The 23,490-nt window shown below is 35.8% G+C and overlaps 1 protein-coding gene across 9 annotated transcripts in view; it reads right to left on the bottom strand.

The window, feature by feature from the left end:
- The window catches only part of SLC10A7 (solute carrier family 10 member 7), a 283,656-nt gene that overhangs the window by 182,602 nt on the left and 77,564 nt on the right, over positions 1–23,490 (bottom strand). For 7 of the 9 annotated variants that reach the window (XR_012378037.1, XM_073892325.1, XM_073892323.1 and 4 more), the window contains exon 5: positions 16,462–16,500. The exons of the other annotated variants lie outside the window; for them this stretch is intronic. Coding sequence is in view for 6 of the 7 variants with exons in the window: in XM_073892325.1 (XP_073748426.1) it covers positions 16,462–16,500 (39 nt within the window). In the remaining variant the exon portion in view is untranslated. The remainder of the gene's footprint in view (positions 1–16,461; positions 16,501–23,490) is intronic. 9 annotated transcript variants of the gene reach the window in all.

Here is a 23,490-nt window from a genome sequence, read left to right on the forward strand (position 1 = left end):
ATGGTTTCAATGTCAGCAAGACCTCACCTTAAGGTATGGTGGAGCAAAAAAAGGGCAAACCAGTCAGCAATGGAACCAGTGAGAAAATACGTAAAAGCAACTATTAAGAACACATATTTAAACACCAGTTAGGAAAGAAGATCCCTGGTCCAAATGGTGAACCTCTCTGTTTCCAAGGGCAACATACCCTTGTCGTGGAGCCAGACACATTTACTTATAATCGCCTGATAGAATCAAACTGGGGAATTTTTTCCCTACCTCTCCTCTAATTCCATTCCTATCAAATGAACTCCTTATTAAAGTATCTTCTCATGTGGATTTAATCATGAGGATAGACAACCCAAATGTCTAAGAGTTTCTCATAATTATTTTTCCCACTCCTAACTGATTGCTCTATATATTATTATCTGTAATATGATCAATGTGAGTCCATCCCTGTGAGATGGAGACACAGAATCAGTTTCTGAAACAGGACCACGGTAAATTTACAAAGTATAGGCCACCTACATCCCTGGCCATGAGAAGCTCAATATCTTAAAAATGGATGATTCAAATAGCCAAAGAAAAAAAAAACAGTAATATTACTGATTTTGCTTAGGGGTGACATCATGCCAAGAAAAGACTGAAGCCAAAAGAAATTTCAGATCTTGGGGGTATCAAGAGTGATTTCCAGCAGAGAAAGAAGAACTTCCTTAAGAACTATGTGGCACCCAACTTCTCCTTCTTTAAGGAGAAAAACTTCCCCTTCTAATTTGTTTGTATTCTTAAAAACACATATTAAAATATATATTTTATTTTTAAAATTTTTTTAAGATTTTATTTATTTATTTGAGAGACAGAACGAGATAGAGAGAGAGCATGAGAGGGGGGAGGGTCCGAGGGAGAAGCAGACTCCCTGAGCAGGGAGTCCGATGCGGGACTCGATCCCGGGACTCCAGGATCATGACCTGAGCCGAAGGCAGTTGCTTAACCAACTGAGCCACTCAGGCACCCTCAAAATATATATTTTAGATGACTCATTACTTACAGTTCCCACATAGACATGAAGGCCAGCATCATCTAGAAAAACTAACAGAGATGCACAAGGCTATTTGAGAGTTTCATTAGTTGACAATAACTTTGTCACTAGAAAACTCATAGTGATTACGGTACCAGGTTGATAGAATTTGAAAAAAAAAAAAAAAAAGCCAGACATGATGGAAGATTTGTCTCAAGATTAAGGGCTGTTTGTTGAGATTGTTCCTTAGGGACATCTCAATGTTACTTTTCAAATATATCCTGGAAATTCATACAAAAAAGAACAACAGCTTTCTGTTAAAAGAGGAAGTATTCTTCCTGATGTAGATATTTTCCACTGTTACTGACTTAAACCTCTTATTTTCAACCACTTGTCTACACTGGTGGGAGTTTCTATTCAAATTTTTTTTTTTTTTTTTAGAGCTGGAAATTTAACCTTCTGACTTCAACAACTGTTTGGCTTGAAACTACATGAGATATGAATCCAAAATCCTAAAGAATTTAATGATACAGAATCAGGATTCAAGCATTTTGAGACAATATGCCCATGAACTAAAGGACAAAAGGCAGGAAGCCTTTATATTTCTTTCATGTTTTTCATAATCTCTACTCATTCTCTTCTTTAGTTTAAAGAAGTAGAAGTAAAGAAAAGAAAAAGGTAACATGTCAATCTACCCTTTTTTTTTTTGTAAACAAGAAATAACCTTTCTTCTTGTTGATTTTAGTTACTGAAAAGACTGAGAAGCTGTTCTGCTCCAAGTCTGTATACCTCAGCAGTTACTGATCAGGAATTCTGAATGGCTTACTAGGCTGCTATAACAAATATAGATGGCACAAGTGTATTTTTTAGGTTATCATAGGAAAACGGGATCAACTCTCCCATTAAAAAATCATGTCTGATTAACTATACATCCCTTCTTGGAGCATCTTAAAATTCTGTCTTGGAGTATCTTAAAAATTCTGTCTTGGAGTATCTTAAAATTGTTTCTCCATTATATAGAGATACGTCACTCTCCAAACCTCCTCCAGCCCAAGTCATGTCTCTATTTTCTATACCTCATTTAACAAACTGTAACCCCTAACAAGATGATAAGACCAAAGTCAAAGCAATATTCTGAACCCACCAAACTCAAATGCAGAGGGCTGTAACATGATGCTTCTAAAGAAGGAATTGCATTAGCTTTCATAACTGTCATATTATGTTGCCAAGTTCAAGTTACCCACTTCTTCATTATCATCTTGGCTTTCTTCTTTTCTTTCTTTTTCTTTTTTGGTCATTTCCATTTTCTAAGTACTTTAAATGACTCTCAGATATGTATCTGATCTAGTTTTTATATACCATTGATTTGGTTCTTCTATTTTCCAGACATATTTTTATCTTTCCTCGAGGATACTGTATAATTTTTCAGCATTGTCTAGTAATTCAGTTTTCACTTGTCAATTTTATTATATTATATATTTCACAAGTTGTTAAAAAATAAACTTTAGGGCACCTGGGTGGCTCAGTTGGTTGAGCGACTGCCTTCGGCTCAGGTCATGATCCTGGAGTCCCGGGATCGAGTCCCGCATCGGGCTCCCTGCTCCGCAGGGAGTCTGCTTCTCCCTCTGACCCTCTTCCCTCTCGTGCTCTCTATCTCTCATTCTCTCTCTCTCAAATAAATAAATAAAATCTTTAAAAAAAAATAAACTTTAATGATAAAATGCTTTTCCTTAAGTGCAACAATTCTCTACAATGCCATATCATGGCCATCATTTGTTATACCCTCTTATTTATAAATCTCCAGCTCTGTATATATGTAGTAATCATACTTGCAGGAATTTTTCCTGGAAAACTTTCTGACATATTTCAGTGATTAACAGCATACAGGTTGTTAATCTATTATATGGGGACAATCTACCATAATCTACTCACAGAGAGTTATTGTAAGAAGATAGTCTTGCAAATTACTCAATATCAAATTTAGATGTAATAATGAGTTTTCACTCCCAATCTAAATCAACATGGTGACTATAAAGCAATACACATTTTGGCTGTAGCTTATGTTTTGTTGAAACTAAAACCTTACAATTTAAAATGATTTCAACATAAGTAAGAAAATTTGGTAGATAACCAACTACCAACTACTAGGATTTTTGTCAAATTAATTCAACACTTAATTGTAATAATTAACATACATTTAACTGCATATCATATACAAGATATTTTACAATCTTAGATATAAGAAGAAGAGAGGTTAAAATAGCATTCATTGAATGATTTCTATTTATTCATTTAACAAATATTTTTTGAGTGCTTACCATATGCCAGGTGCTACAGGGGCTATGGAGAGAGCAGTGAACCAAACCAACCAAACCAACCAAAGCCAATACCTGCCTTTATGGAGGCTTTCATTTGAATAAAGGGAGACAGACAGTAAACACAATAAATAAGCATATAATATGTTAGAAAAGACGTATTTTAGAAAAAAATTTTTAATAGGAGAGAAGGTCAGAATTTTAAACGAATTCTACCAACCAGTTACAATCTTGATGGAAAGTCTTCCTAAGAGCTAAATAACCGTTAACAAAAAATGCTGGAGGCAGTCTTCAAGGGGCAGACAGTCTTTCAAGAGATAGACACGTGGGCGCCTGGGTGGCTCAGGTGGTTAAGCGACTGCCTTCGGCTCAGGTCATGATCCTAGAGTCCCTGGATCGAGTCCCGCATCGGGCTCCCTGCTCAGCAGGGAGTCTGCTTCTCCCTCTGACCCTCCCCCCATCTCATGTGCTTTCTCTCTCATTCTGTCTCTCAAATAAATAAATAAAATCTTTAAAAAAAAAAGAGATGGACACGATATGGAAAGGATGAGAAGAATGTAAGCAAAGAGGTGAGAGGAGAGGGTGGAGAAGAGTGAATCAACAGTGAACACGGAATGGAAGAAGAGTGCCCGGTGGGGTGGGGTGGGGTGGGGCGGGGCGGGGGGGGGGGGGGGGGCTGCGGCTGCACTGGGAGGACTGCCGAACGGCCAGAAGGTAGTGGGCAAGTAAGAGCCACTAAAGGCACTGGAGCATAGAAGCGACATGAAAAAGTCAGAGGGGTGAAGACAGTTAACCTGACAACAGTGTAAGGATGGTGGTGAGAAAGAAGATAGAATGTTATCACCTTGGCTTTTGGAAATTACCAAACGCACAATAATGTTAATAAACATTATCTCTCTGAGATGAAGGGATAAAAAGAATAGCATAAGCTTTCAAGTAAAAACCGAGGAACATTTCAGAAAATAACCACTTACAAGAGAATTGCCTGACAGATAAAACACTAAACCATAAATAATAACCATTAGACCAAATGTCACTATAAATTAAGACTATACAGACAGTGGACATTTTTAATTTAATTACCCTACTTATTAAAAAGTAATCATAGAAAAAGCTACCCAGAAGAAGTAAATAAGTATGTGGCCCTGTCAAAAGAGGAAGAAAACATATATACTGTAAACTCATAGTATAACCATCAGTGGATATATAAAATATGAATCATTGTTCATCTCATGGAGATCTGTGATGTTTTGATGTTAATGGCCAAGACATCATATTCCTATCATGAGATTTTTTCCCCCTAATCAGTAGAGCCTGTTCAATTATAAAAGTTAAAGTCAAATTGATCAGGTTTTTTAAATTATAAATGTATTTTTGAGAAGTCCTCTATTACTCAAGACTGTTACTAAGAGAGCTATTCACCTTACTCTACAATCTTCCAAATAGAAACATTTTACTGTTAATTTGTGTGACTATTTGCAGCTTAAATGATAAAGATCAAAATGAGGTTTCTAGGGCGCCTGGGTGGCTCAGTTGGTTAAGCGACTGCCTTCGGCTCAGGTCATGATCCTGGAGTCCCGGGATCGAGTCCCGCATCGGGCTCCCCGCTCAGTGGGGAGTCTGCTTCTCCCTCTGACCCTCTTCCCTCTCGTGCTCTCTATCTCTCATTCTCTCTCTCTCAAATAAATAAACAAAATTTAAAAAAGAAAATAAAAAAAAAATAAAATACAGACTGCTGTAGAAGTTTCTTTAAAAAAAAAAAATGAGGTTTCTATAATTTTCACTCTTCTATGTACATACCCATTTATACTTCAAACAAATAATTTTGTCTTAAGTAACTGTATTAATGTCATGTGTAATATCCTAAGATAGAAAAACAATTTCTAACAGTCATGAATACTGATCCAATTATTTTCAGGGACAAGCATATCTGTCACTATGTAGATATGAAAGTAATACCACAAAGCTGAACTTACAGGGAAAAAAAAAAAAAGCCAGTGAGGACAATAATGACATAAATTGACTTCTTTAGCTAATGATAATCAGGTGAAGTGCTTTCAAACTTACTTGTACTTACTGAACTCTCACATAATAGGTTTTGCTTTTTAACATAGTAGATATACACTGTATCTATAAAACTGAAAGAAAATACATGTGAAATTTTATCTGACATTGTGAGTAGAAAGGGGCTTTAGTAAGTTTAAAGGCTATGAAAAAATCTGTAAAGGGAAAGATGGATACATTTGACAGACGTAAAAACTTTAAACTTCTACAACCATATGCCAAGTAATGAATCCCAACTTATATGTGGCACCATATACAAACATTAACTCAAATTGGAGCAAAGACCTAAATGTAAAAACAAAAACTCTAAAACATCTAGAAGAAAACATAGGAGAAAAGTTTTTGTGACTTTGGGTTAAACAAGGATTTCTTAGCAAGGACACAGAAACCATGAGCCATAAAAGAAAAAAAATAGATAAATTGAATTTAATAAAAATTTAAAACTTCTGCTCTTTGAGAGATACTGTTAAGAAAGTGGAAAGCCACAGACTGGGAGAAAACATTTGCAAATACATATCCCTAAATGACTGCTGTCCAAAATATATTTAAAAATTCACAATCCAATGATAAGAAAACAACCCCATAAAAAAATGGGCCAGAGATCCGAAGAAATACCCTCCCAAGAAGATATACAGATGGCAAATAAGCATCCAACATCATTAGCCATTAGAGAAATAAAACTGAAAGCTATGATGACAAGTGACCGTATACCTTTTAGACTGTTGAAAATAGAAAGTATCACTAATACCTTAGGCTGGCCAGGATGTGGAGCACTGGATTCCTTGTACATTCCTGGGAGGCATGTAAAATGGTACAACCACTCTGGATAATGGTGTGGTGGCTTTGTACAATATGAAACATATACTTAACCATATAACTCAGCAAGCCTAAACGTAAGTATTTTCCTCAGGGGAAATGAAAACATACATCTACACAAAAACCTGTATACAAATACTTGGAGCAGCTTTATTCATATTGCCAAACATAGGAAACAATATGAAGTTCATCAACCAATTGATAATGTAATATTATTTAGCAATAAAAAGGAGTGAGCTACTAGTATATACAACAACAAAGATGAATCACAAAAGCATACACTAAGTGAAAGAAGCCAGACTTGAAAAGACTATACACTGTGTGATTCCATTCATATGACCTTCTGGAAAAACCAAACTATAAGGATAAGAAAAGCCAGTGATTGCCAAGGGCTAAAGATAGGGAAGGGGACTGACTACAAAGGGGCAAAAAGGGAGCTTTTGGAGGAGATGGCAATTTTCTTTATCTTGAATGAGGTGTTCGTTATAAGACTATGTATTTTGTCAAAACTCAGAACTGTCTATCTAAAATCGTTCAATTTTCTGTATAAAAACTGTATCTCAATAAATCTGACTTAAAGAGATTTTAAACTTCTGTCACTCAAAAGTCATCTCACCCATACACACAAATAAACTGCAATATATGTATTAGAATATTCATATCCTCAATATATAAAGACCACTTTGAAACCAAAATAAGCATCCTAATAAGAAAAATGAGCAAAGGATATGAACAAATAATTGACAATAGAAGGATCTCAAATGGCCAATAAACAGATAATAAAAGATCAACTTCTCAAAAATTATAATTAAGATAAAATATCAGTTTGTTAAGACTTAAAAAAAATAATAACCAGAGTTGGTGAAGATAAAGAAAAATGAATATTTCTGAACATCCATATATTAGGATGATAATTTTGTTCAATATTTCTGGATGGCAATTTAGCAGCATCAAGAATCTTTTAAAAGTTTGTAACATTTTACTCAGGTATTGCTCTTTAGGGATTTTTCCTAAAAAGGATAATTAAAAGGGAAAACCACAAATACTTATGCACAAAAATGTTGTGGAAGCTTTTTTTTTTAACAACAGTAAAAGAATATAAACAACCCATATGTCTACCAATGGAGAAACAACTAAATAAATATCAATACCCCATCCAAAAGAATATTATACACTATATTATTTATTATATTAAGCAAAATCAAGTTGTCAAGGGAGAAATCAGAATATGAGGAAATGTTTATATATGTTGTTAAAGGGGAAAGCAGAAAATAAAATCATCTATACAATGCAATACCACTTTTGTTAACTACATGTACAAAATACATACACCAAAATGCTAATAGTAGCTTTATCTAGATGATTCTATCTCTATTTTTCAAAAGTTCTATAATAAACATATACTACTATAATAGTTTTTAAAAAGTTAATTTTTAACACAAGGTTCCCACAGAATAAGTTATGTTTGGTAAGATACTTTTGTAAGTCAGCTTTTGATATATTAGAAACTAATCTGGTCTCTGACAAACTACTTTTAAAAACAGCTAAGTTGGCAGACACACTAACTTAAAACCCAGTTTTCCTTAAAGTTGTAATAAAAATGGAATGGTCTGTTTGTTTTGTGATAACTAGAGATGATGATCTACTACTTTACTTGATTGAAGTTCTACATTAAAATAAGTGGTCCTCAAACTTTGTGGGTCCAAATCATCAGTTGGTGACTAAGGAATCAGTTTGGGGAATCATGCAGTGAAAAACACCATTTTATTTATTTTTTTAAAGATTTTATTTATTTATTTGAGAGAGAGAGAGAAAGGGAGGGAGGGAGGAAGAGAGCACACAAGCAAGGGGAGTGGCAGGCAGAGGGAGAAGCAGACTCCCTGCTGAGTTGAGCAAGGAGCTGGATGCAGGACTCCATCCCAGGACCCTGGGATTATGACCTGAGCCAAAGGCAGACACTTAACTAGCTGAGCCACCCAAGTGTCCCCAGAATACCATTTAAGTCCAGAAATTTTTACATTCCTTGATGCCAAGAATCATATATTCCTTCCTTCTTCTTCTTTTGAGTTCTAGAACCTTGCCCAGAGCCTAGTACATAGTAGGAAGTCCACAAATGTTTCATTAAATAAAATTGATATAAGGTCAAACAGTGACGTGAAGTGAATTAGAGCTAAAAAAACTGATTTTATTTATTTCAAACTAAAGTCTGCCATTTCCAATAACACAGACTATTGTTATTGAGAAGTGCTAAATGTTTACTCTACTCAAAAACCTGAGTCCCCAATGGAATTTAGATGTCTAGCATTGCTTTATCATAAAGACCAGTAATTAAATAAAAGATTCTTTTTGGCTGGTAGAATCCAAAAATTAATACAATTTATGCAAGCTCAGATGCCCTCCTGCTTCTCTCCATATGTCCAAATTTATTTTGGAATGGCAGTGGGGTCTGAGTCAATGGAAAATTATTACCTCCTCTTCCCTGCCTGTCATGGGATTTGATATTCTCACCTTGAGAATCTGTAAGGCAGATGAAGCCAGAAACCTTGTTCGGCTCACCACATTATTATCCCCAGATCTCCCAATTATTAGCTTAATAAATAGATTAATCATGGTAAAATTTAGTGTAGAGAAATGAGAACTATCTACTGCATTATCGTCAATGACTTGTAAGTGGGTATCTCCTACTAAAGGCCATAAACTAAGCAGTTCTACAATAGGCTGGATTTGAATTAAGGAAATTTGGTCATTTTAACCAACCACTTGGATCACGTTTTGTAGGAGACCCTTTACAAGTATCCTAGCCCCCCCCATTTATATTTATTTTTATCTCAATGTGTATAGGAGCAAGTATTTTCCAGAATGATGATATTTGAAAAAGTAATAAAACTAGAAATCAAAGTGCATGGCATTTGTTAAAGGGTAATAAAATAACTTCAGTCAATTGGCTAGTTCTACACCAGTAGATTTCTTTAAATAGTAATGAAATCATTGCTTTAAAAAAAATCCATCATTATTAAAATAAAAAAAAAAAAAGTTGCCTCAGCCTCCACCAAAATTAGATTTGTAAGTTGCTGGTCATTCCTATAATTAAATCTATGTCACAAATTTGCAAGAAAAATGGTCACTGTGACTAATGTATTTACTTGCTACACAAGTCCTGTCAGACGACACAGACATAGCTGAAATGGAGTAGGTAAGGATTCTATACATTTTTATTAAGTAAAAAGACCATTTTTATTCACAATGACTGCACTTCAAATAAGAGTCTGTTTTAGAAACAAACCCAAATGTAGCTATCACAGGGTTTTCCTACCTCGAGCGTTACAGCATATTTTTACTTCTACAAACATGTTTGGCACACATGCATACTGCTTTTCTGGACAAATGTTACGTGGGAAAATAACTCTGGGAAAAGAAACAATAACATGTTCAGGTTGCTAGAGTCCCTGATTCTGGGGGTTTCTTCATTTGACCTCCTCAAGATGGTTTTAATTCACCTCTGTGATGAAATGATTGAGGAATGACCTGAGAGAACAGTGCTGCCCAAGGTGAAAGTCAAAGCAAGATGGCTTAAAGGACACATAAGCAGGGAATTAGTGATAAAACTTGCTCTCTTTTCAATCTTTTAGATCACAGGATTGTTCTTGGTTTGGTACCAGTGCTAATTTTACTTTTTACCAAAAAGAGGGCAGCCTTCGGACTGAGAGCCTTGTGTAGGCAGCAGAGTTTAGCTACAAGTTAATAATAGCTTTTTCCATTTGATTTCATTTCAGTTACCTTCTATTCATGACAAGATTGTTTATGTGTTGATGTCAAGTTATGCTTTAAAATAAAGTTAAATTATACAAGTGAGTTTTAGAGGTGCCAGTCTGGCTCAGTGGGTGGGGCATGTGACAATCTCGACCTTGGGGTTGTAGGTTCAAGCCCTACTTGGGTGTAGAGATTACTTTAAGAAAATAAAATCTTTAACAAAAAAAGGGAGTTTTAACTTAATAATACAAATAATATGTCAAGACAGCAAAAGTCTTAAAGGTGCCTAAAATTTGGAATACATTGCCTTGAAGGCAGTTCTTGTCTTCCCTCTTTCTTAAATCTTTTATTGTTACTTTTTTCCTGTATTTATGTTTTGTGTATTTGCTTCATAGAAAAGTACTTTGAATCTAATGGACTCTGAGTATATGTGTTAATTTATATCCTATTTTTCTGTTTTGTGCCATACTGCTAACGGAACCAACTGCATTTTGTTTTTTTAAAGAATAAGTAGTCTGTCCTCAGCAATCCAGCTTTTCTGATATTCATTTGCCCAAAAAGGTGATTCAATGAAATATATAGCATGATGATGGGTTCCATTTTATAAAGGGAGAAACCAGTTTCCCATTGTCTGCACATAGTTCATGAGGTATTTTAAAGCCTAAAAGAGGTTATTTTAAATATTGGTTTTATCGAGTCCTTAGCAGTAAATGGATGAACTTGAAATAACATACTATAAGGTTGTACTGAAAACTGCTTAAAAACTCAGTTTTTTTGGTTTTGTTTTTTGGCATGTAAGCTCAATGAAAATAAAAACCTGTTTTATAAATAAGTCATGAACTTTTGGGGGAAAACCAAGATCTCAACTAAGTAATTTGGGCTGGTTAGATTTTTAGCAAACTAAGAAAAAAAAAATCAGCATAGTTTTACACAAAATGAGTATTCCATAAACATAAACAAAATTAAAAATTGACAGATTAAGGTGAAAAGAAAACTTATGTAACAACTGAGTCTTCTCTGGTTACAACCCTTAACCCTCTTCATTAACCTGTTTGAGATTCTTACTCTGATTTTTGAAAAGCAGTGTTGCACAGCAATCCATGGATAACAAAGTAAATGTGCTTCCTCTCTGACCATGCTAAGTGAAGCTGAGTACATTTTTGTACAAGAAAGGAAGACTAAAACAGGGTGGTAAATATACATCCTAAGTTATTAAAACAAATTTCTTTTCTTTCGGCAACTGTAACAGTATCAGTAACTATTCAAATCTTACTACAAAGCTGGGGAGTAATGGCAGACCAGCTAAAACAAAGAGGGAAGACAGAACAACAATGGGATAAGGGAAGAAAAATATGTTCTGGCTAGTTCTTCAGCTTAAGGCAAGGAGTTCCTTTTCATCCTTATTCATTTTAGAATAGCTTTAAAATGACTATTTTAAAAGAATTACGTAAAACAAGCCCATTTCTTGATACTTTAAATGAAGAGATTTAGAAAGTAAACAGTAACTCTTACAGATCTTTCTTAGACTTGGTGTTATGCATTCACAAAGATGATTTCACTTTGCTTGTAACTCTTTGGTAATGTTTCAGAAATCCTTACACTTATGAATAGCTATAATGTTGTGTGACACAGTTATTAGAAGCTCAATTTGGCACGATCAACTTTGTCACTCACCAGGGTTTCCTCAGGAATTACCCCTGCAGTGTTACCAAACTCCCTCAAGAGTTAACCAAATATAATAAAATAGGCTGAGGAGTCTAAAAAGAAAAAGTTCTACCTTTTCCTTTTAAACTTGAACCTGTAATTCTTGAAGACATGGAAACACTGAATTTAGCCTCCAAACCAAAATGTCAAAAGTGTAACAAAACTTGTGATCAGGGTTTTTTTCAACACAGTTAAATCTTTTTACATTCTTGGAATTTTTTTAAAAGTCGCCAATAGCTATTTTTTTTTTTAATCTTTCTTTTGGTGAGGAACCAACACATGAGATGGTTGAACCTGAAATGCCTGGTTTTACATAGAAAATATATATATAAATTTTGATGACATTTTAGTTATTCAGAGTGGTGACTATCAAATTCTATTAAAATCTCATCAAGTGGGAAATCTTAAAACACTTACTATGCTCCACAATTATTGTAAACAGAACAATTTAAAAGAGAGGAGGAGATAATGACATTAACTTCTCAACTTAAAGCAATCCTCTGTGGCATGATTTTAAAATATTCTCTTGGTCTGAAATTTATGTAAATTGAATTCATCTATCATTGGTTATTACCAGCCTAGCTACATTTAAAAAAAAAAAACAACAACACAGTTCTCTGTAACAATTAGTTCTTAAAAACACTGTGTTTTAATTAGACCTGGGACATTATTAAACTAGCTATAAATATGTACAGTATTTTATTTGGTATACCTAGATGTCTAAAAATCAACAAAAATGCCCTCAGAGTTCTTTCTTCAAAAATTCTTTAATAAAGGCTTTCATTCAAAGTTTTAATGTAATCTAAAGTAAATACCCTTCTCAAATTCCATTATGTAAATACAAAAGAAATGGTCACTTATAATCAGAGAATAATCATTAGTCAGAGATAACCAATTCTTCATCTTACGGATGTCCATGGCCACACAAAAAAATTCATGGCAGAGCTTGGACAAAACTTAGATCACAAGTATTTTATACAGATTATCCCATTTAATTCTCACCACAACAATGTATAGTTTAGGTACTATCTACTCCATTTTATATACAGGGAAGGTCATATGATTAGACTAGTAATTCAGTCAAGTAAGGATTTAAATCAAGCCAGTCTGATTCCAGAAACCATACTACTACCCCTAATCCTAAATTTTAAGAATAACTGAATATTTTCCATTCATAAAGAAAATTCCAAAACTGCTCTAACAAGTACCACCCTTTAAGAATAACAAAATAAGAAACAACAAGTACCGGTGAGGATGTGGACAAAAAGGAACCCTCTTGCACTGTTGGTGAGAATGAACTCTGGTGCAGCCACTGTGGAAAACAGTATGGAGGTTCCTCAAAAAGTTAAAAATAGAACTACCCTACAATTTAGTAATCACACTACTGGGTATTTACCCAAAGAACACAAAAATACTAATTCAGAGGGATACATGCACCCCTATGTTTATAGCAGCATTATTTATAATAGCCAAATTATGGAAGCAGCCCAAGTGTCCACTGATAGATGAATGGATAAAGAAGAGGTGGTATATATGTAAATGGAATATTACTCAGCCATCAAAAAGAATGAAATTTTGCCATTTGCAATGACATGGCTGGAGCTAGAGAATATTATGCTCAGTGAAATAAGTCTGTCAGAGAAAGACAAATACCATATGATTTCAGTCATCTGTGAAATTGAAGAAACAAAACAATTGACCAAAGGGACAAAGAGAGAGAGAGAGAGACAAACCAAGAAACAGACTCCTAACTACAGAGAACAAACTGATGGTTACCAGAGGGGAGGTGGGTGGAGATGGATGAAATAGGTGATGGGGATTAAGGAGGGCACTTGTGATGAGCACTGGGTGATGTATGGAAGTTCTAAGTCACTATATTGTATGCCTGAAAATAATATAACATTCTATGTTAACTACACTGGAATTAAAACAAAAACTTAATAAATTTTTTTTAAAAGTAAATTAAGTGAAAAATTTTTTAAAAAGAATAACAAAATAAAGCATGAAGGTTATAATTTGGAATTTCCTTCCTCTAAAATAAGTCCTTTTCCCAAGCCCAACTCAAACACCAACTTCTCCCTAAAGCCTTCTCATATCATTCAGCTGAGATTAATCTTTTTTTGAACTCTTGGCAATTGCTGTACACTGCCCATAGGCAGAAAGTGCTAGCTGTCTTTTACTATCCATTCTCTTCTTTCTTAGTAACAGAAACCCAATTTTTAGCTCTTAGCAAATTGCCACATGTCCCAACCTCTCCATTGGCTAAGGATGATGGTATGAGTAAGTTCTGCAATATTATTGCAAGTATAGTGTTGGAATTTCAGGAGTGCTATTTAAAGAAAGCAAACTTAGATTTTAGGAGAGCTCCTCTGTGCTTTCCCAAAGTAAAGACTTTACTATCCAGGTATCTTTTTGGCTGGAGCTCCAGCAGCTGTCTCGGACACTGAGGCAAGCTTGAGGAAGGAAAGTGCATGCTGTGGAGGATGGAAGAAAGACAGGCATATCTGTCCACAATGAGACCCATGAAGCCACCATACATGGTAGCTTCCTTCCAGGTTTTAGATAACAGAAAAATAAACCTTCATCCTGTGTATGCCACAATTATTATTTTTTATCTTCAATAATCTGAACCTAATTCTAACTGGTTTAGTCCAGACTCATACATAGTCCATAATCTAAGGTTTGTTGTAACTATGATGAAGGGGGTGGGGGTGGGGGAGAAAGAGAATTACTATTTCTTATAAGCCTGGAACAAAACATCTCCAATGATCATTTTCATTCTCAATCCTTTCCAGTAATTTCCAACTTTGGGACAGAAAAAGGAGGAAACAGAAGAGAAAGGAAAAATGGAAAATGACACTTCTGCATCTCTGCCAGTTCCCCTCCTCTCTCTTCTACTAGCTAAGTCCTACCATACTTCAAGGCCCACCTCAGCGAAATTGCTTCTGTCTGACTTTTGAATTGAGTGCCTATCACCTGTGCCATCTGACAATCCTACGTCATCTAGTAACATCTTTTGTGTGACTTGTTAACTTTTACAATGTATTTCTTATTCTGTGTGTCATCTCCACAACACAGTGGGACCCACATTCAATTCCTTGCACCCTCCACACTATTAGAAAACTACCTCTGGGTGGTAGGAGATCAATACTTTTGATTACTTGAGTTAAGCTGAGAAAAAAGATGAAAAGAGGAAAAAGCAGGGGACTAAGGAATGAGAATGCACAACTTCTTAGAAGCGAAAGAGCATAATAAAAATCCTAGAGTCTCTAGAACAAGTTTTACTCCCCTGGACCTTACAAAGAATTGGGCCTGGGAGAGCAAATATTTTGATGCGTTCACTGTTCATACAATCAGTGCAAAATTCAAACTATACTTAGTGAGCTTATCCTCCAACTAAGGGACAGTGCATTTTGCTTCAGTTACTCAGACAATTGCCTCAAACTTATTTTCTCAATAACCGTAGACATTTTAAAGAGTAAGAGATCTAGCTTAGAAACCATGTTTTGATAGTAGAGGTATAGGATTCCAAACCATATTTTAAAAAAACTAGCTTCCAGTAAGATCAGATTTTACAGATATTATTTTATCAATTGTGATAACATACGGAAAATAATACTTAGATAAATGAAAAAACGATTTCACAAAATATTATTGAGTTTGAAATAAGTAGCTCAAGAGCTCATTTTCATTAAATAAACACTATTAGCTCTCTTCTAAAACCCAATAATAATACAGCATTGGGAATAACATTACTACTTCTTAAAAATAAGATATACTCTAAGTATGTATTTTGTAGAAGCTACATCATTTAAAAGGTCTATAACACTGGAACCTTAAAAGCTGTGTAGTACTACATAGAATTAACGCAGTATAACAATACATTTAAAAGCTTCGGCTACATTCAAATACATACAATCATAAGTGACATAAAGAGCATTTTAAACAGACGTAATTAATATTTGCCTAGATTCATGAACTATTTTATACCCCACTGATTTTATTCTCAATTATCACTGTACTTCATACCTGTCAATGAATTATGTACCTAAAAATACAATATTCTAATTTATTTTCATGAATTTGGCAGTTTTAGGGAGGATATAAATAAAAATACTCAACTAACAGAAAACTCAGTTTCTTTCTCATTCTTTCATAACACAAACCAAGTCTTTGTTACATTATTAAAAACAATTGAAAATGCTAAAATAGTATCATCCTTATAATTATATTGGCTCTACTTAAGAACACTGAACTATTTTTTAACCTTTATACAATTTATAGTTCACATGTCAAAAAATATTGTATTTTCTTGCAAATAACTCAATTATTTCCTCATTTCAAATTTTTTCCACACAGATTTCTCAGAAGTATCCATGCCAGTAGCTTCTTTGACAGTGAAATGTACAAAATAAATGACATGTCAACAAGTAAATTAGCATTCCCTTTCTGACCAGCTGGGTCATGTTTCCTTTTCAAAATCCTCAGTCCCATGATACAAAATAATAATAATCTAAAAGACCTCATTAAATGATCAATATATTGACATAACTTCTATAAGGAGACACACAGTGTTTTAATTGATTCCTTGAATCCATTAAATGGAATATTAAACCCCAAGCCTCCAAATCATATTGTAAGAGAATATATCCTTTATCAACTAATTTTTCAGGGGATGGCTAATGGCACATAAAAAGATTCAAGAACTTTTATACTTAACTAAATGATAAAAGAAGTCCAATTTTCACTAAATCTTTCATACAAACAACATCACAACAAAAGTTATAATAGACAAGTTAAACCATGTTTACTTACCAAAAAACTTCCAAAGGCTGAATTAAATATTGCAGCTGCCTATAAAGAAAATAAATGGGGGGAAAAAACTCACTGAAAGTAAATAGAAAAAAGAAAAGCAAAGACTATCATTCTCCCAACCCCCACTATTCAAAACCTTAAAACATTGACTCTATAAAGCTGAGTTAGTCACTGCTTACAAAAATCGCCAGTGGCCTGTACTTTACTAAGATAGATGAGCTGCAGCTTAGGAATTCATAAAGAATGGGTCTCAAAAGCAAGCAGAAAAGGCTTGCCATGAGATGCTTTGAACCTATATGACAGTACCAAAGAATCATCACCAATAGTAAATCAAAACCTTGTTATTGATTTTGCAACTAGACTTAAAAAAGAGGTGGATATATTCATCAGAAAATTTTTTCTCTTTTTACCATGAAAAGAAAAACCAGAATTGTAAAGCAAACATTAAGTACTCTGCATCAGGGAGCTTTATGAGCTACACCCACAAAGTGAGATCTGTTGTTCCCATACAACACACATTAGAATATGAACAATGCTGCTAAGACAATGGAAGTTACTGCTATACCAACAACTCTAAAGTAGAAACAAGCAAGAAAAACTTCCACTTGGTGTTCAAAATTCAAAGAAGAAATATTTGACTTTGTGCTTACCTAAGTATCCAGGGAATACATAGTAGATGTAATATACAGTTCTTAACTTTAAATCAATCACTATATTCCATGAAGCTACACCTGAATCCTGAAAGCTTCTCACATTACCCAAAAAGGATAAAAACTTGTATAACATCCAATTTGATGGGGAAAAAATGGAGAGAGAAAGAAAAAATAATAAAAGGCAAAAGGAGGGGTAGAGAAAACCTATTGACATCTCCTGTAGATCCAGATCAGAATTAAATTAATCATCATGGAGATTAGCAGCCACGTCGTAGTAAGAAAAGGATGTCAGTTTAGCAAGTTTGAATAAAGTCCAAAGCCAGGCTAAGAGCTGTAGCTGAAAATGCCTTCTGCTCCAGAAGAGGATGCAATGAGAGTGCATGGGTAATGAGATCCCTGGCTCCAGAGAGCTTAGCTCTCCTATTCAAGTTCATAATTAATTCAAAGCTTTGATAATTTCATTAGATTTCTCCTTTGCTGGCCCTATCAATAAAAGATGGCACTGGACCACAGCTCCTCTGTGGCATAAACACAGGCACCTGCAAAGACCAGGGAAACCTTTGCTTCCTGACAGGGACAATGGCATATGGTGTTCTGTGTTGTACAGGGAACAGTGGGGAAAAAAAAAAAAAAAAGATTTGGCTAAATAAAACATTACAGATAACAATTGTAAAATATAGCAACATATTTAACCCATCTTCCTGGAATTCCATTACGGATGATTCAGGAAAAAGTTTTGTATGTGGAGAAAAATAAGTAAAACTGTATAACTAGATGAGTTGTGGTAAGATCAGCTGGAAACACTGCCTTCCTTCCTACAAAAAAAAAAAAAAAATGCACCTTCCCCACAAACACTGTTTATTTCTAAACCCTATTTTGTGCTTAAAATGGATTGATCTCCTCTTAGTAAAAGAATGAGGTATTCCCCTTTGAGCTCCTCTCTTCCAAATGTGTTTCTTTCCAGTGCCTTTCACCAAACTTTTTCAAGGGAACTACAGTATGGGCTAGCATTTAAAAAAACATGGATCATTAGAAAAAAAAAAGACTCAAAAGTCAAAGCAAAATAAGTCAACTACTATTCATCAGATCAAATCACCGTTCTCCCACTCTACCCCATTCTCTTTTTTTAACCCAAACACAAGCAACGTATTTTATGTGGACTGGCATTTTATAAAACAATAGTGATGACAGGGACAGGCTATTTCAGGTACCCGAGGATGCTGCAGGCCAACTTCTTAGTTGTTCTTCTGCCAGTGCTGATGAATGTGAACTCACTCACCTACACTTGGTGCTCCCAAGCAGAGCTCTGGCAATCATTTGTGAAATGGCTGATTAAGGTTCTGGGTACTCTCAAGAGTATCAGACACTGAACCAAGGATCTTGGGCTCAATAGTAACAAATAATTAAGCTAATAGGTGACTTAATTCTGCTTTTGCAGCATATAAGGGAATTATGTTGTCAGAGGTCCAAAGAGTGATGATAAATATTTAGAGAGTATTTAATTGATACATAAAAAGTATGTATGTCTTCAGACTTAAGGAGGAATTTCCAGCTTCTCAGCATGATATACAAGGCCCTCCATGAACAGGTCTCTGTCCATCTTATTTCTTGCCTCCAATTTTATATTCTGACAACACTACACTCCTTGCAATTCCTCAAACTTATTGTGCTGTTGACTACCTCTTTGTTCCCTGGCCTGGAATGCCTTTCTCCCTTCCTCTACCTAGGCAATTCCTACTCATCTTAGCAACTCCTTCCAAGAAGCTTTCGATCACACATCCTCCCACACACATACATCTACACTTCTCAGTGGACTGAGTGTCCCCACGCCTGTTGCCCAACATGCTAAGCATACCTCTGCCATGGCACTTGTCACACTACTGAAATGACCTATCTGCATGCCTCCTTGCCCCACTAGAGATTAAAGTCTTCTGAGGAGGAATCTGATGAAGCTCATCCTAAGCACCTACATGTTTATTAACTGAATTGCTGAAATAAATAAGATTCCCAGAAATGTCCAAAGTCTCCTCTCCTCCTAAGTTATTCTATGTGTTTGGCAGAATCCAAGGTTTGGGAGAAGGCTGGATCTGACACCTGGTTCCATAGGCAAGCACCAGCAATGGCAGATGAAGACTTCAGTTGCAACCCAATATGAGCATCTCTTTCACAATATCTTGTTTTACTTCCCGTAGCCTCTCTATTATGATACAGTTACATTCAGTTACATAAATATGTTTAAGTAATGTTTTAAAATTTACTACTGCTATGTAGCAATAGAGTCAGTTAATTAAAATCTAGAATTACCAAGGAATACTCTGAAGCCAGTAAAAAGAGGATGATCTGCATCTACCAATACGAAAGCTGGCTTAAAGTGAAAAAGCAAGTTTTGAAACTGTGTGTAATTCCTTTACCATGTTTTTTCCCACACCATCAGGCAGCTGGGTGTCCTACAATTCAACTCAATTCTGACCCTGTCTACCTGAAACTAGTGTCAGATCCCACAGCTTAAGGGCTCAGTCCCACAAGACTGTTCCCACTGCAGATGTCAATCACAAGGGCCAGGTGGTCATCACCTGTGCTTCCAATGGACTGCCTATAACTCAGAGGTTCCCACAACCCTGTCCTCGAGTTTGATTAATTTGCTAGAGCAGCTCACAGAACTCAGGAAACCAGTTTTATTCACTCGATTGCCACTTTATTATGAAAAGGCTCTACAGGAAAGATGGAAGAGATGCCCAAGGCAAGGTATGGAAAGAGGGCACCGGGCTTCCCAGGCTCTCTCCAGTGTGACACACTTTCAGCAGGTCCACGTGTTCGCCAGCCCAGAAGCTCTCCCAAACAGTCCTTTTGGGGTTTTACAGAGGCTCTATTAAACAGGTATGATTGATTAAATCATTGGCCATTGGTGACTGAACTCTATCTCCAGCCCTTTCTCCTCCCCAGAGGTATGGAAGTTGGACCAAAAATTCTACCCCTTCAATCTTGGGTTGGTTCCCCTGGTAACCAGCCCCATCCTTAGGTGAGCTAGGGGGCTTTCCGAAAGTTGCCTAATTAACATGACAAAAGACCATTTTTATAGCTTTCCTCACTTAGGAAATTCCAAGGGTTTTAGGAGCTCTGCGCCAGAAACTGGGACAAAGACCAAATATATATTTATTATTATAAATCACAATATCACATTCCTATTGTGCAAAGAGGTACATACATGTGTGTATAGACACAGATAAGTATAAAAAAAAACCCACTTTTCTGAAAGGGATCACAAAAAAAACCCCTTAATATGGTTAAATTTGTTGAAAGGGATTGTGTGGGGGTCATTTTTATTTTTCATTTTGTTCCATTCTGTTTGGCTTTTGTTTTTAATATGTTACTTTTTTATATTTCAACAAAGGTCATCTGGGCAGGGAGATGTTGAGCCATTTATAGTTTGCATTTTGAATCCCTTTGTGTTACAAATATAAGAAACATTTTACTTTAAAATAAAATTAAGATTTCAATCTCTACTTGGCATGTTCATGATCTCTCTTGTTGGTTGACAAGGTGGAGGCTGAGCACCCGCTGGAGCACACATCATAATGCTGGGGGCATAAGAAGCTACAGGATGAACAGAGGGCATTTTTCAAGAGTTTCTGTAGCATGTGAATATTTGGTTTTGAAAATAAACCCAAAATCCACCATTATTTTTGTATAAAACAAGCATGGCTATAGAGAATGAACTGAGATCAAACATGAGCCACCCAGGACAATTTGCTCTAAGGTGGGACCCTTCAGGTTATACAACCAGACTTTCTCAGGATATGTTTCCTCTCTCTTGCCTTCTAGAAGCCATACCTGAGAGAGTCCACTGATTTTTAAATGTAGCATTTTGTTTGTTATTATCATTTTTGCTAGAAACAACTTAATTACCCATTCTCTGTCTATAATGCTCCATTACAACAAGAATGTTGCCCAACTTGTACAAGATCATGTCCTCAGTGCCTAGAACAGCACCTGGCTTGTAGCAGAACCTCAATAAATACTGCTGAGTCAAACAACAAACGCATGAATACTTATGCTAACTAAATGCCCTGCACAGTAATGTTTTCATTATTAACTCAGGAATCCCATCTGTAAAGCATATACCTTGGTGTAATCACATTTGATGTATAATTAGATCAAGGCTAATTGAAAAAAGTTCATTATTGAGGGTTTTTTCTAATACTAAGTGGATTGACTTTCTTTATATTACACATTTTAAGATAGTATATTGCTTTAAGTATCTGCCCAATTTTACCCAATATATGGTATTTTGTTAATGTTTCCTTATATGTTGTACAGCATGTCTTTAGTAAATCATTTTGGAAAACTGAGCAAGCTCAAGAACACATTAATTTCTTTATAACCTACTTGAAGTTATATGAAACAAAAAGGTAAATTAAAAAAAAAAAAACCTCTAACTCATAAAAGCAAACTCTGCCATTGCCGTATGCCTTTAAATGTTATGAAGTTCTATCTGACAGTAAGCCTGAAACCTTTACCTTTTGTTACAGTCGTGCCCAGACTGTGTTCCATGCTCTGGAGTTACACAAATATGTAGCCCTTTTTTGCAATGATTGCACTTCAAATGATTGCACTTCCTGATCCTACCTAAGTCTCCTCTTATGACACTATATCTAAAATTTTCATAATGCCGGTCCAACACCCTTCTTTTTCCTTCCATCATCATCAGCCCACTAAATAAAGAAATAAAATCCATTGTTCACATTGGGTGTTAATGATCTATTGCAAGATAATTGATGAAACTTCCAGTTTCCACTGTTGCATACCCTGCTTCCCCACTCAACAAAATCAGAAATGTTTACCCAAATGTTAAAGTAGGACATTTATGGTTATCTCAGAATTTCTAATAATGTTCCAAACTGAGGAGAGTATGTGGCAAGTACCCCACTATTCCTAAAGCAAGATACCACACATAGCCATAGAGTACTTACAAAAAAACAAAACAAAAACAAAAACATGAAAATTAGGCCAGGGACCATTTCACATGCAGGCTATATAGGAAAAGACTAGAAATTCCAGAAAGGATTGATAAAAGGAAATTTCCAGGAGTAGAAGGTCTTTGGACTTTTCCTTCTCCTTTAGAGGAGAAAGCTGACCTGCCCACCACCCCTCTCCAGTTGAGGATGGGGGCAATAGATACAAAAGAACCAACAGTGGGCACAGGAGAAATTACAAGGAAGCAAGAATGGCACTACGGCCCCGTGCTGGATGTTTACTGAGGGGAGAAAGCCCTCACTAGACTGCCAGAGGAGCAGAGTGCACTGTGTGAGACTTCTCAGAAACATCACGGTAAATTCCCTAGAATTGGGGTGGGGGGAGAAGAGGGCTATGTAATGGACCAGAAACAGGCACTTGTTTCAGGACTAGAAACAGCAAAGATGGGGAGGCCGCCTAGAACAGACCGTAGAGGCAGGACAAAGAGCGACTAAACAACTGGACAAAGTATACTTCAGTTCTGTGATGGGGCAAGGTCTGTCAACTCCATATGGCCCAGGTACATGCCTCAGAGGACTGCCCTCATACTTAATTCCTTTTGAAGGAACCAAAACAACAGCATTCCAGGGCAAAGAGTCCCCAGCAATAAGAGGCTGAGGGGAATATGCTTGGGGCAGGGACTGGAAGTATACTCTGAATAATTTGCTCCCCTAACCCTTCCAGCAAAGAGATATAGCTTGTGGCATCTGCCATGACACAGGGCACTGAGGGCTGGATTACATCAGCACCAAAAAGGTAAGACTGTCCCCCACCCTGTAATGCACTTGTTATATTCACCCTGACTCTAAAGAGGCTGGAAGTAGGGAGGGTGAGAAGGTTAAAAAAAAAAAAGTGAAACAGACCATGTCTTCTTCGCCACTGGTCCTGCCTATCCTATTTTTATATTTTCATCATATGTGTGCACATGCATTAAGAGAAAAAAGTGTAATGCTCTGTGTTTTAAATACACAGGTTAGGGGAGCCTGGGTGGCATAGTCAGTTGAGTGTCAGGCTCTTGGTTTCGGCTCAGGTCGTGATCTCAGGGTCATAGGGTCAAGCTTCACATCAGACTCTGCACTGGTTGTGGAGTCTGCTTAAGATTCTCTCTCTCTCCCTCTCCCTTTGCTCCTCCCCGCCCCACCTCACCCTCTCGAAAATAAATAAACCTTTAAAAAGAAATTAAAAACACAGGTTAGGCCTGAGTTGGGAAAGAAGGGAATTTAGGGTTTTAAGCTAGACTGCCCTGAATTGAATACCAAAAAGTTAATCCTAATTATTAATTATTTTTAATCATCATTTTATTAATAATTATCAATTATTAATATTATTAATTATTATAATATATAACATATTTATTAATATA

The sequence above is a fragment of the Callorhinus ursinus genome, unplaced genomic scaffold (genome assembly GCF_003265705.2).
Source record: "Callorhinus ursinus isolate GAN/ISIS: 27379988/994484 unplaced genomic scaffold, GSC_fseal_2.0 scaffold4, whole genome shotgun sequence".
NCBI classification, from domain to species: Eukaryota; Metazoa; Chordata; class Mammalia; order Carnivora; family Otariidae; genus Callorhinus; species Callorhinus ursinus.